The 14,944-nt window shown below is 38.7% G+C and overlaps 1 protein-coding gene across 2 annotated transcripts; it reads right to left on the bottom strand.

Annotated features, from left to right (window-relative positions):
- Positions 1-636: 636 nt before the first annotated feature.
- Positions 637-14,660, bottom strand: LOC126382100 (MFS-type transporter SLC18B1-like). Of its 2 annotated transcripts, none has more exons than XM_050031839.1 (10): positions 14,241-14,660; positions 10,709-10,878; positions 8,068-8,215; positions 6,774-6,972; positions 4,761-4,876; positions 4,183-4,376; positions 3,457-3,552; positions 2,269-2,437; positions 1,860-2,011; positions 637-1,418 (listed from the first exon to the last, which is right to left on the bottom strand). In XM_050031839.1, the coding sequence occupies exons 1-10, from the start codon at positions 14,349-14,351 to the stop codon at positions 1,250-1,252; spliced, it is 1,524 nt and encodes a 507-aa protein (XP_049887796.1). In that variant the 5' UTR covers positions 14,352-14,660; the 3' UTR covers positions 637-1,249. The 2 variants fall into 2 exon arrangements, with proteins under 2 accessions (XP_049887796.1, XP_049887797.1); XM_050031840.1 differs by having other exon boundaries at positions 6,786-6,972.
- Positions 14,661-14,944: the final 284 nt, after the last annotated feature.

Raw genomic sequence — 14,944 nt, 5'->3', positions numbered from 1 at the left:
CCGAAGCACGGATCATCTTACTTGTCTTGTCAGCCTGTAATGTCCTAACCAAACTAGGGATCACAAAGTGATTTTTGTGATATATCCTCACCGGTATTCGAACCCGGGGCCTCCGGATCGTGAGTCTAACGCTCAACCACCGGACCATTACATGGCAATGTATTCGAGGTTCTAACGAGACTAGTCTAGTCAAACTTGAGAGAAAATGTCCTAAATTTCTAGTGCGTTTGGCAATGGCTCAAATGTCCTTGCTTTCGAGAAGTAATGTTCCTACTTACCACTGGCATTTAGACAATTTTAATAACAAAACATCCATCGAAGGTTTTGCAGTGATAGAATATTGACAGGCAGTGAAATAGTAGTAATGAATAGAGTATTAAGAAATTTAATTGTGATTGTTAGTAGCTACTTAAAATAAGTTCTAAGTTTCATTTGTTCTGTAATATTGATGTGGGTAATATGCATGTTATAATAGTGTAGAGTTTGTAAATAAATGCCAACTTGTATTTGTCAAAAGTTTTACAGTGGTAAGTATTGTACATAACGATTTGTACGTTACCATAACCACCCAATATACTAACGGTAATAGCACAGATCATAATGTATAATAGTACTTAACCGAATAAATAAATACAATTTTATTTATGAAAATGCTATATTTACAGGTACATTTTATATAACAACTACAGCACTAAAAAATACTTAATAATTATTTTTGTTGCACCAAAATTTTCATTACAAAAGTGAATTATCGACCACTACACAGAGCGCCTTCAGGAAAAGATAAGAATAGGAGAACATAAGACACAAAAAATAATTGCTCATAAATATTTTTTAGGAGAAGGGATAGTGAAGAATAAAATCAGGGATCAAAACACACACACATACTTCTGTCTTACTCTAGGAAACAGGAACTTTACCTTAAAATTAGTTATACTAGAGGTATATTACAATTATTATTTGAAACAAATAGGTAACTGAAATGTTAGAGAACATTCTGAAATATTCTAGTAAAAAAAGTCAGTTATACCTACTCAGCACTAAACCTATCGATACGTGTGTGCCTGCTACGTCATCAGGTGAGATGTCAATTTGACTTGCATGAGTTCAGACGTGACGACTTGGACGCTTGCCGGAGGGACTGGACGGAGTACGCACAGGACCGCGAAAATGAAAAGATGAAGGGGAGGCCTTTGCCCAGCCCACTGCTGCTAATCTAATCTAGCCTACAAAATTGGAATCTTACATTTTATTCGCCACTGGAAGCTCTGAAGCGATTATCGAGGCTGCCGTACGAGGGTCTGTAGCGGGGTGTGCGCGAGCTCCAAGGACTACGGCGGTTCTTGTAGCTGGAGCACGCGATCAGACTGTTCATGGCTGGCGGGCGAGACTGCTCCACGCTGATGCCGCAGCGGTGGCTGTAGAGAAGGGCATATAAATAGATACTTGTCTAAAGTCTTTTTAGAGCTTGTGGAACAATGTTTATGTCTCCATTGTGGACGGCGATAGGTACGATTGCCCACATATCACGTTGTTCAACAGAAAGCTCGGTGAGGTGTGGGTACTTAGTTTTTCTTACGATGGATGTACCTCTGATTACCCCAATTGGGATATAGTCGTGAGCTTATGTTGAAGGTCACTCACTCACTGACTGACTCACTCATCACGAAATCTCAGAAACAACATGTGCTAGGTCTCGAATTTTGAATGAGGGTTATTTTTGGACGTAGATGCTTACTAAGACGGGATTTTGCTAAAGGGGTAAAAAGGGTTTGCAAAGTTTGAATGTCTATACTTAATTTTCAGACCAGAATTTCACGTGAAATAGCTAGTTAATATTTAAAGTAGACATATCTTACCTCTTCTCCCGCGGTGGCGGCAAGATGTACTTGTCCCCGATGAGCACGCTCTCGTCCAAGGTGCCGTCTAGCTGCAGCAGGTCCCCGGCTGACACCGACACGTCCAGCTTCTCTCGATCACTGCTCCACAAGTACAGGAGTACTACTAGCATCTAGGGAGAAAGCATGTTTCATGAAGGCATAGGTAATAAAAAAGATTTTGCTGGTACGGTTATTATGGGATTTTCTTAAGCTATTCTGATAAAACAAAAGGCATATTGCACGTAAAAACTCAATGCCAAATTAAAACAAAGTAAAACAGTACCTGAACAAATTGTTCAGTTAACCCAATTGCTTATTATGATTATCAAATTCCCACACAAACACAAAATACGATTATTCAATTCGTCTTTTTCCAGAAGTCTCTTACCACACAGATGTGGAGCACGAATATAAACAGCGTGGAGTTCCTGAAGCCGATGGAGTCAAACAGTAGACCAGAGACGGTAGGGCCGATGAAGGCTCCCAGCGCAAACGTGGACGTCCACATGCCGGACACCAGCCCGTACGTCTCTATCGAGTTGGGGAGGCCGCTTGCACTGGAAACAAATCTAATGATATAATAATGTACCTAATTGTTGAAGCTTAATTCTTGGGTTGTTTTGATTGGTTTGGTATCTCACAACCCTAGCTCTATCCCGTTTTTCACAGGGTCCACTTACCTAATCTGAAGATTTGACAGGTCCGGTTTTTTACAAAAGCGACTGCCTGTCTGACCTTCCAACCCGCGAAGGGAAAACCAGCCCAATACAGGTTAGGTCACATAACTAAGAAAATACATTTCTCGGGAATGTGGATTTGTGGGGTGTGGGTTTGCTGAGAAATTATTCGAAATTGAAATTTCGACTACGTTAAATGAGTGGATAGCGTTCCATTATTGGATCGAACTCTCCTCATTAGCTACAGATCTGAGATTCTCATCAGCTGCATATAGGGTGTGGAAGTTCATCCCGCTACTTCGTTACAGGTTGTTGGAGTGTAATCAATAATTTTAAAGCTACTTATTCAAATTTAGGTACTTTATTTCACCAGTACTTCTTTAGCCCTAATCACGTGCTCATTTGAAAAAACAAAGCAAAATGTGCAGAAATTCGATGATTACCAGGTAAAAAACAGCAATTTCGCTGCACTCATTATATTGCGATTAGAGTTCTTTCTTTGATATCAGAGTATGCACGAGGAGATGGCTACTGCAGTTGTTTTTAAATTCCAGTTATTTGATTGATTATTGTTTTGAGTACCAGCAGCCAAGATTGGAGGGAATAATGCCGGAGCTTCAGTAATTAGACACCTCAGGTTATTTCGTTGCACATATGCAAAAACAACTGATGATACCCCTAATATATACTTTATCACTTAAGTAAGTATAGCCAGTTTCAATTCAGATTATATTAACTTTCTGAACATGGAAATGTACCTTCATATTTTGTCCTGATGCTCTTGCAAATCTACCAGATACCTTGCAGGTATGTAACCCCTTTGAAACGATATCTAGTTAATTCGTACGGGTTGTACGTGTTAATGCCAATTACGACCCTTCCCGTTTCGAAATACTTACATGGCAGTGTTTAAAGCATCTGAAAAAGAAGCCACAAGCTGACTGCCAACGCCGAGCCCGTGGAGTACCAACCCCAAGATTGTCACCCACATTATTCTGAAAGAGATAAGGATACGTATGAAATTATACTAGATTTTTTATAATCGATATATCAGTCGACATTCACATTATTTCAGGTTATAAAGTAATTTTCATGACTAATAGGGAGCTCTTAGCAGAATTTATGGGGAATTCGTTTTCTCAAACGTCTCACCGCCTAGGAGACTCCTTATATTTAGGGGGTGTCTAAGTTTCTTATTCTTTAATTATGTATAACACTTGGAACGGGACATTATTTCCTTATAAATGTGAAGCTTCGTGGGCATGTCAAACAAGATGAGGAGAAACCCAACAGAAAAGAACTAGCATCTAAGGATGATGACGCATTTGGGCTTGATGTAGCGATACAGCTGATTTTACTTCCGGCCAAGTTAATGCCATTTGCGGCAAATCTACAATAAGTCACGTCAAAAAAAGATGATTTTAATATCATTTTCATATTGAAAGAAGCTGAAATTGTAGCTATAAACTGGGTTATATTGAAGAAGGGAGCGGGTCATATTACCCGGAAACCTGCTGATGATGGTGACGTATTTGGGCTTCATGTAGCTGATTTAACCTAATATTCACTACTTATTATGGAAGTCCCTATTTTGAAAGTAGCTGAAATGGTGGCGATAGACTTACGTAGGTATATTAAAGAAGGGAGCGGGTCCTATGAGCAGGAACCCTCCAGAGATGAACAGGCAGCCGATGATGGTGACGTATTTGGGCTTGATGTGGGGCTGGTCGCACAGCCAGCCCCACGCCGGCGCGGACACTGCGTACACGCCGCCGTTGATCACGAACATCAAACCAAGCACCACGTGCGTGAATTTGAACTGGATGAAGAAATATTTGTTCAAAACAAAGGCTAGGTCAAGAGCACTTTAATCCGTCGAGCATGCATGAAGTCTTAGCGACAAAGAAGAAGCGAAAGTGGTGTCTCAGGATCGTAGTTAGTGGAATTCCCAATGGAAAAAAAGGCGTGATCAAGCACGGCACGGCGCGCAAGATTTTATCCTTTTTATCCTGGTCTCCCAAAAAATTATATTACATTAATACTATCAGCGGGATATGTTTTGGATCAGTCATCAGACAGTTATCTCCAGCGTCGATTCTGTCAGATTAGTCGCAGATGACTGACATATTTAAAAAATAATAATGTAATTAAACAGGCCTTTTCAGCAAATGGTGGTCCAAGCTACATTGATGTTGAAGCTTACCTGTCTTAAGTGAGGTTCGAGGGTAGCCTGCAGGAAGCCGATGCTCATGCTGGTGGACATAATACTGATGGCAGCGAGCAGCACGCCTGGCACTTTTAACAATGTGCACATGGTCGCTAGAAATAATAATAATAAAAATCTTTATTTCACACCACAACTCAACATAAGGAAATCTAATAATATATGAACAAGTTGGTAAAACTACACACATAGTTGGTACGACGATCTTCTTCTATCGTGTAGGTCATAAGGTGGAACAACTCATGAACAACCTCATCAACCTTGGTGTCAGGGTTATTATTGAGCCGCCAAAGGCCCCTGACATGGCTCATGTAACGACTACATACTGACATTAGTAAGTAGTAACCGGGATCAACGGCTTAACGTGTCTTCCGAAAGCATGAATCATCTTACTTGCGGACAATCAGGTGATCAGCCTGCAATGTCCTAGTCAAACTAGGGTGGGTGAAATATTTGTGATACGTCCCCACCGGGACTCGAACCCGGGGCCTCCGGATCGTAAGCCCAAGGATCAACCACTGAGCCACGGAGCCTCGACGATTGCAGACGGCAATACGTTGGTCTAACAGAAAGATCGGGTGGGTACATAGTTTAACTCGAGATGGATGTACCTCTGACTACCCCAACTGGAATATAGTCGTGAGTTTAGGTTATGAGATAAAACTACTTGTGATTAATATCGTAGAACGCGTTCAGCTGCTTGTCTCTCTGGGAATAACGTAAGATCCACTGAAAGATTGAGTCGTTTTAAACATGAGAAACCCATTTGTTACTATACAGTTCGTCTCATACATTTTTTAAATTACAAACTTATACTGAGATAGGTATTTACAGCCTCCGTGGTCTAGTGGTTAGAGCGTTAGGCTCACGATCTGGAGGTCCGGGTTCGATTCCCGATGGGGACATTGTCGAAATCACTTTGTGAGACTGTCCTTTGTTTGGTAAGGAATTTTCAGGCTTGAATCACCCGATTGTCCGAAAATAGTAAGATGATTCCGTGCTTCGGAGGGCACGTTAAGCCGTCGGTCCCGGCTATTAGCCGTAAAAAATACCTCCACCAACCCGCAGTGGAGCAGCGTGGTGGAGTATGCTCCATATCCCCTCCGGTTGATTGAGAGGAGGCCTGTGCCCAGCAGTGGGACGTATATAGGCAGTTTATAGGTATTTATGGACCTTTAAATAGCAATGGTTCGTCAATTGATCTCCATAATGAATATGAAGCATAATATCGAGCACGAACAGATGCGTAATAAATATAATAAACAATTAAGTAAACAACAAATCAAGACATTGACCCTATTTGGGACCACTCTGTGCGTCACTGGCTCTGGTTGTAAGATAACAATCTTTTTTAAGGATAGTACAATGTTTAACATGCATTATTTCTCCGATAAACACGATTTGTAACGATATTTTGTGGTGTTAATATGCAAAAAATCTAACAGGCGAAATTGCTATTATTTTTACTCAGGCAAATGAAAATATAACTACGATAAAGTATGAATTTCATAAATATCAATGTAAAAGTATACTTACATACCAGTACGTAGTGGTACGTACGTACGTACGTAAACAGCCTATATACGTCCCACTGCTGGGCACAGGCCTCCCCTCAATCAACCGGAGGGGGTATGGAGCATACTCCACCACGCTGCTCCAATGCGGGTTGGTGGAGGTGTTTTTTACGGCTAATAGCCGGGACCAACGACTTAACGTGCCCTCCGAAGCACGGAATCATCTTACTTTTTCGGACAATCAGGTGATTCAAGCCTGAAAAGTCCTTACCAAACAAAGGACAGTCTCACAAAGTGATTTCGACAATGTCCCCATCGGGAATCGAACCCGGACCTCCAGATCGTGAGCCTTACGCTCTAACCACTAGACCACGGAGGCTGTTTGTAAGTAGTGGTAAGGGTAGGTAAAGCTCCTAAAATTCCATATATGAAGTAAGTAGGTAGTTAAAATAGTATAAAAATACTCAAGTTAACGCACGGCGATACTTACGGCCTGTAGGCCGGACGTCTTCATCATCGTGGTTCCTTGGCAGGGCGAGGCAGCTCATGATGGCTGCACAGAACAGCGCGGAACCCAGCACTGCGAAGGGTAGTGTGTAGCCTCCAATACTGTACAACGCACCACCCAGTGTAGGCCCCACGATCAGGCCCAGACCGAAGAAAGTTTCTAGAGACGCCTGGTAATAAATGAAACGAGTGTTACGAGGTGGAAGCGCCTATGATTTTTTTAAAAGCAAAATAACTTATGCGCGTAATAAAGTTATCTTTTCAAGTACCAGCCGCGTAATTTATGCGGTGAACTACTTTCTAAACACTGTTACAATACAAGATAAATATCACGGGTAGGGTTTTTAATCATGTTCTTGTGCTTGCTTGAATAGCAAAACAGACACTTTTTTCTATTGTAAACAATTAGAAACCTAACCATCATTGATTTTGGTACTCTACGTATAGTTGTGTGACTCATCTATAGCAGATAACTTCAATATCGCTGTCCAATACAAATAACTATTTTAAACCGATATCTAAGAACTTCTGCTTAATTTTTTCTCGGCCTAGGGACAGGGTACCTTCTTTCCTACTTAGTCTCCTCGACTTTGTTTGTGATGCGCCATCAACAAAATAAAAAAATGTGATAATGTGGGTAAAAGCGATGTATGCATGCTGCCTCATTTGGTGACCTGTTCGTTGCTCAAACAACAATATACCAAAAAAATCCATATCGAATCAATTCATCTAAGAAGCAACAGACTAAAAAAACCCCAGTGTCAACTTTTTATATTTTGTTTGTGATGACGCCACCATGGTGTCCTGGTAAAATACGGCCTTTTGGCATTTATTGCGATGAAATACTTTTACCTACTACTAAGTAAATATTCTAACAGAACGAGCAGTTCAGTACAATTAGTGATTAGTGGTTATCTGTTGTGGTGATTACATTTCAATAAAGATAACATTTTACAATAGCTTCAATGCGCGGCAAGAATTAGATCTGTCAAAGTACGTAAGCTAGTGTTGGGACGTTCATTATTTCATTAGCATAGTGATGTATCAGTCGAGATTACGTCGATTGATTATTTTCTAAGTCTACCTACTAATTAAAAACACCTTACGTATACTTTTGTTTCTTTTTGTTTTTTTTTTAGTTTTAGTAGTAGGTATAGTTTTAATTATTTGTAATGTTAAGATTAATAATATTTACTTGTTATGTTTGTAATATTTTTTTAAAAATAGTTTTAATTATTGATTGTTTATATATTAAAAACACTCACAAACATAGTGGCGACATTATTGGGAAACTCTTTGGCGATGATGGCGAAGGAGGCGGTCAGGAAGGCGGCGTTGCCCAGGGCTTCCACGATGCGGATCACGAAGCTTAACGTGATGAACGGGATGTGACCTTCCACCTTGTCCAGCAGTCTGTAATACATTCATTTTTTTAAGAACTTCTAACCCTGTGTCGAGGTTTTTCTTGCAGCTACTTTGATCGGCTGTACAGGTTGTAAGAAGTTGCAGTAGTTTTAGGCGGATGAGATGTTCGATAAAAAATATGACAACAACATAAACACACGACTATACCCTAATTGGGGTAGTCAGGGGTACGTCAATCGCAAGATGAACTAAGTAATAATATATATATATTATGAATATAGGGGGTATGTCCTTATATGAATCCCATACTTTAGGCTCATCTACAATAAGTGACGACAAAAAAAACTTGTAACAGAAACACATAGATACTAAGGAAACTACAAGTGACAATTCATATCAGACCGGCAACTGAAGGTCTTTCTTTGTTATAAGTTTTTTAACCTGACAATATCTGCTATCCAAGTTCGTCAACTTTCTATCCAGAATTGTAGTAAACAATTCCCACTAAAAATAATAAATATATAAGTAGAGAGGTTTGTTTGTATGTATTGTAAGCTCCGCTCTTTGATTGTATGACCGAATTACAATAAAATTGTACCTTATAAACCGATACCTTACCGTACCAACCGAATTTAATTTAACACTTAAGTAAGAAAGTATGAACATAGAGAAGAATACTCATGAACATGGAGAAGTACCTATACTCATTTCATAATTAGTATGAATAGAGTATACTTCTATGAATGGTGTGAAGTGTAGGATGGGGTGAATTGTTACAATTGTTGTCACAATTTTTAAAATGAAGACTAAAGATCTTCTTTTTCTTATCGTGTGGGTTGTGAGCTGGAATACCAGCCTCATCAACCCTGACGCCAGGGTTATGATTGAGCCGCCAAATGTCCCTGACATGGCTCATGTAACGATTACTCACTTACATCAGTAAATAGTAAAGAGGGTAAATTAATAATAATACGTAAGTGAACAGGAAAACTGCAATGTAAAATCCATGCGTTAGTATGCACTTTATTTTTATGACAGATAGCGAATTTTTATGCAGTGAAAGGAAAATTCTTCCTGACAACCTTCTATTAAACTTACGTTTTACGTGACGTAACATGATCATTCATTTCCTTAATTTAATGGGTTAATTAAATAGTAAAGACGAATTAACTAGGTAGGTACTCGTAATACTGTGGTTTACGGAATTTACCTACCTTCTGCATGTCGGGTACAGCTAGTTATGGAAGATAAAAGTAGGTGTTAGTGACATCGTAACGAATACTGAGGGAGAAGATTCAGACCATGATTCTGAGTTAATTTCAATTCGAATTTTCCGTCGCAAAATTCGTTTCTTTGTATATTTTTTAAAATTATTTTGGAAAATTCCACTTGATCTAAACTCAGACTAATGAGCTGAATGATCTCGTCAGAATTCGTTACGATGTCACTTACACCTCATACAAGTACATATGGGTGTTAGTGATACCTTAACGAATACTGAGTTGGATGATACAGACCTTGATTCTGAGTTGTGGAATTTCCTGTTGGAATATTCATGATGGTTTCTTTTCAGTTTCATACTTTTGCGGCGGAATATTTTACATGGTCTGAATCATCCCTCGAAGTTTTCGTTACGATGTCATTAAAACCCTTTATTTATATTAATTATTTGATGAATTCAAATTCATAAAATCGAATTCAGTGATTTAGAGCATGAGCCAGGTTTCGATATTGTTTCTCTACATTACGATTTAAGTCACGCGTACTCCGAACAAGGCTATCACAGATCTATAATAATAACTTAGATTAGAATATTGTATGAAAAAATTTACTTAAGTTTGTATGATAATATCGAAATATAAGAGGGAGAAACTGGCTACTACTACTGAAAGATGAGACAATAGACAATTTCATTAATTCCGTCTATAGACTGTTTTTTTTTTATTTGACTTATTCTAGGTTTCCCTCAAATGACATTAATTACTTAGCTGGAGACTATATAGCCTCTATTGTGCACAGCCATTGTCTATCAGTATAATCTTGGACAACAAAAAATACTTTTTAAAATTGCCAAATTCCATGACTTTGAATTTTGGCACTTTACGATAACTGCCACAATTCACGGACATACAACTCAACATGCTCTGTTAACTTACGAAATTCACGATTATTTATTGTTAGTTACGCAAAATAACCCTGCAATTCAAGGGGCTATTTCGTAATTCGTCAGTTGTTAGTTATTTTAGATTCGCATAATATCCTTGAAGACTGTACATCTGCGGTGTAAGTAACTATTATTTTTATTTATTTTATAACTATGTATGTAAGAAATGGTGTCTTGACACTGGATATCAGGGACATTAGTTCCGGCCAAATAGTTAATGCCATCTGCGGCAAACCTACAATATATATATATATATATATATATATATATATATATATATATATATATATATAGTTCAAAGGTAAAGAAAACGGTGTAAGTATTTATATCTACAAGCAATTGTTGGAATGCGTGTTTGTTTGTATAAATGGTCGCACCCGAACAGTATGGCGCAGGTGCCGGTGGTGAGGATGCCCGCGTTGAACAGCAGCTTGGGCCCGATGCGGTTGAGGTGCGATCCGTACACGGGGCTGATGAGGAACACCACCAGCTCGAACACGCCGAACACCAGCCCGTACTCTGTTGCTGTGCAGCCCTTGTTCTCCGCCTGTAGACAAATAACATAAACATAAACTGCCTATATACGTCCCACTGCTGGGCACAGGCCTCCCCTCAATCAACCGGAGGGGGTATGGAGCATACTCCACCACGCTGCTCCACTGCGGGTTGGTGGAGGTGTTTTTACGGCTAATAGCCGGGACCAACGGCTTAACGTGCCCTCAGAAGCACGGAATCAACTTTTTTACAGACAGCCTGTAATATCCTTACCAAACAAAGGATAGTCTCATTAAGTGATTTCGACAATATCCCCATCGGGAATCGAACCCGGACCTCCAGATCGTGAGCCTTACGCTCTAACCACTAGACCAAGGAGGCTGTTAATTTTACCATAAAAATGATAAAATCATATAATACAATCCTTGACACAGCCTCGGGGCCAGCAGGGTGACGTCTTAGAATATTTAAGTATATTATAGTATATTATAGTATATTATAGTATATTAGCCAAATGGTAATCTTTACCCTTCTAATTTTTTGAATAGCCGTTTGAAATAATAATCATTTACAGGGTAAATTATATTATTAAATTATATTAGATAAACAAAATTGAGGAGCTCGGTGGCGCAGCGGTAAACGCGCTCGGTCTGCGATTGTTGAAGTTAAGCAACTTTCGCAAAGGCCGGTCTTAGGATGGGTGACCATAAAAAAAAAGATTTCATCTCGAGCTCCTCCGTGCTTCGGAAGGCACGTTAAGCCGTTGGTCCCGGCTGCATTAGCAGTCGTTAATAACCATCAATCCGCACTGGGCCCGCGTGGTGGTTTAAGGCCCGATCTCCCTATCCATCCATAGGGAAGGCCCGTGCCCCAGCAGTGGGGACGTTAATGGGCTGGTGATGATGGTGATGATGACAGGGTAAATTAATTTGACTGAGAATGTATGGTTGAGGATAGACTTATGTACGTATATTTTATGCCTGTCTTTTGTATATATTATGACTTTTTATCGATATTCCTGCTATTAATATTGTTTACTATATCTTTATATAGAAAAAGAACATGTATACCACGTATAGGTATAACCCTGTCTGTTAATCGTAATAAATATCGACGTAGCATACATTAAAATAGTATCGCCACATTAAACGTAGAATAATGCCTATTATAAGTACATGTGTAGATAAGAAAATCAATGGTCTAGTGATTTGTCAAGCCGGCGAGCGGGACCTAGACATTTGAACTTGCTTATTGATTTATAAGTATTTTCTACGTAAATTTGCGTTAGTGAGGTGATATCAACTCTATATTATGTACTAACGTCAAATTTAGGTAAATATGCCACCGAATTTCCGACCTATATTTTGGCGTATATTGTAAAATTATAACTTAAAATATTTATGTAAAACTAGCTGTTGTTATTCCGAATAAATAAAAATAAAAAAATATTCATTACGTGCAGAAAATTATATAATATATATCCCCTAATAATAGAATTAACCTGGAACCTGACAGAGGGCAGCAGTAACTATCAGTATCAGAGGCGGAGGACAGGAGTCGTAGTACGGCTTTGAAATAGACTACTCTGGGCGCCATCCCACTCGCGTTAGAAAGACTACTGCGGGGCGGAAGGCAAGAGGAAAACCACTGCCCTATTTTTCCCTAAAAAGTAGCATGGAGAATACTACACCGACAAGAGGGCTGGCTCGGAATTAGTGATGATGAGTAATGGAATTATCAGAATTTTTTTTTTCGTCATTTATAGTGATCCACTTCTCTAGGTCAGAAAAAGTAAAATACAGTCAGACTTACTTTCGCATTCACATTATAAGAACTGTACGGATAGTGTGATAAGCGCTCGTAAACAAGAAATCTAATTGTGTCTCTCGTAGGTAAATATGTTTCAGAAGAGAGATTCTGGCCGCGAGAAATGTGCAATAAACAAATTGAATGAGCGCAGGCAGTGCATTGGTGCAGCTGATAACTTGCGGCGGGGTTATCGGGCATTGTCTCAATGTTGCCGCGCTGTTGACGTAGCAGGGTTGACAGGGAATACACAAATGCGAAAAGGATATTCTTCTTTGTCGTATCGGCGTCGGTTCCTTTAGACTTGTCTTCACGGTGAAATAATTCCCCACCTGAGTTGGAATGTTGGGCTTGGATGGAAGAAGGTTACTTTGGACAGAGGTGGTACAATCGACAGTTACTGTAAAAAAAAGTAACACGTCCCACTGATTTTCAAAAACTATATTACTCAATTTTGTGTTACTCAATTTTGGATGAAAATACTACAGTAGTATTAGCTAGGTGGCAACTCCTCCGAATAACAGCACCACTTTCGATGACTCGACGCCTATTATTTGTAAAGAGTGGCGTTTCATCCACGGATGAAATACATCTGCGGATGAGCTGTCACCCAAGTCCTGGATACAGGCCTCCCCTCAATCAACCGACATGACATTCGGGATTGACATGTCATCTTATTTCTCCCCATGTCAATCCCATACATTTTTATCACCGTCTCTGTCGATACAATTGACAATAACCATAACGATCATGACACATAATCGATTTAAGAAGAATAGAAGAATAAAATAAATTTACACCTTGGCTAAGGCACCTCGATGTATATATATGATGAAATGATAATTAATATCTATTTTAATTAATATTTCAATAAATAAGACGATTTAAGAAAATAATGATTCATCGGTTTATTGATTTTTGACATGATAACCCTGAGTTGAGTCAAATCTAGGTATCTCACTATCGGGTTGTATTTGTTTTGGAGATTTTCCGTCAACAGGGGAACTTTTGTTAACATAATATAACAAATACTTTATTGCACAAACAGGAAAAAACAAAATACAAAACAAAAGAGAAATAGAATGAGTACAATAGGCGGCCTTATTGCTAAGTAGCAATCTCTTCTATGGAAGAAAAGAAGTAGATAGATTATGAAGATGAAGAGGAAATAGAAGTAAGGAAATGCGCCTTGACTTGCCCTTTAAAGGACTCCAATGACGAAGCTCTCCTAATGCTTTCAGACAGAGAATTCTTTACTTAATTGTTACTTGTTATTAAGATAAATTCATCTCTTCATCTTCACCAACCAGCAGTGGAGCAGCGTAGTGGAGCTCCGTACCCACTCTTGTTATTTCAGGGACGACCTGTGCCCAGCTCAGGGCCCTTTTTTGACGTGACATATTATTAGATTGGCCGCAGGGGGGTTAAAATGGCCACATCGAAGCAATTTATCTAAGAAAGCAATATTGCTATTTGATTAGTTTTTTGCATTGCGCACTTACTTTTTATACGCAAATGTCAAATTACAATATTCTATGAATTACTTCGATGTGGCCATTTTAACCCCCCAGGTGGCATTGATATAATAAATTATTTCGGAATACTCACTTCTTGAGGATAAAATGGCGCCTGTAGAGCAACACAAATTGCATTGCAAAAGTCTGCAATCGATATCACCACTATGGTCAACCACTGTCTTCGGGAAAATTCAAACCCCATTGTTAACTACTTATTATTGTGTACAAGAAATATAAATAATTAACAGTTTAATAAATTATCTTAAAATTTTATTATATTTTTTTATTAAAATTTAATTTTTAAAAACGTCCTTAGTTTCAAAAGTACAAAGTAAGTCTCATCTTTGAATTATGCACGACATTTCGAATTTCGAAACAATTTAAAATAACGACCAAAACTTAAAAACACTTAATCGAAACTATTATTATTTTCTATTATTATTATTGACATAACACTAAAAAATAAAATGCACTGTCGTTTCTGGATGCGAGGAAGACACTGACTCGATAACTTCTGGGGCGCAGATAAATTATTATTTATTATTGGTAATAATAATAATTATTATTAACGATGCGAGCAATGTTTAAGTTGAACTTTGACCGTGATTACTACGACCAGAACATCGTACATTGCTTATGCCAAGATTATTTTCCTTCGTAACATGAGCTCACGGCTATGTTCCCAATTGGGGTAGTCAGCGGTACATACATCCATTGCAAGATGAATAAGTGCCCACACTAACGTGATACAACGTAATATTTAGATCTTTATAGGTATAATAATATGAGCTTTTC

The sequence above is a fragment of the Pectinophora gossypiella genome, chromosome 3 (assembly GCF_024362695.1).
Source record: "Pectinophora gossypiella chromosome 3, ilPecGoss1.1, whole genome shotgun sequence".
Taxonomy (NCBI): Eukaryota; Metazoa; Arthropoda; class Insecta; order Lepidoptera; family Gelechiidae; genus Pectinophora; species Pectinophora gossypiella.
The sequence above is the reverse complement of the archived record's forward strand: the minus strand, read 5'-3'. Positions and strand labels throughout refer to the sequence as shown.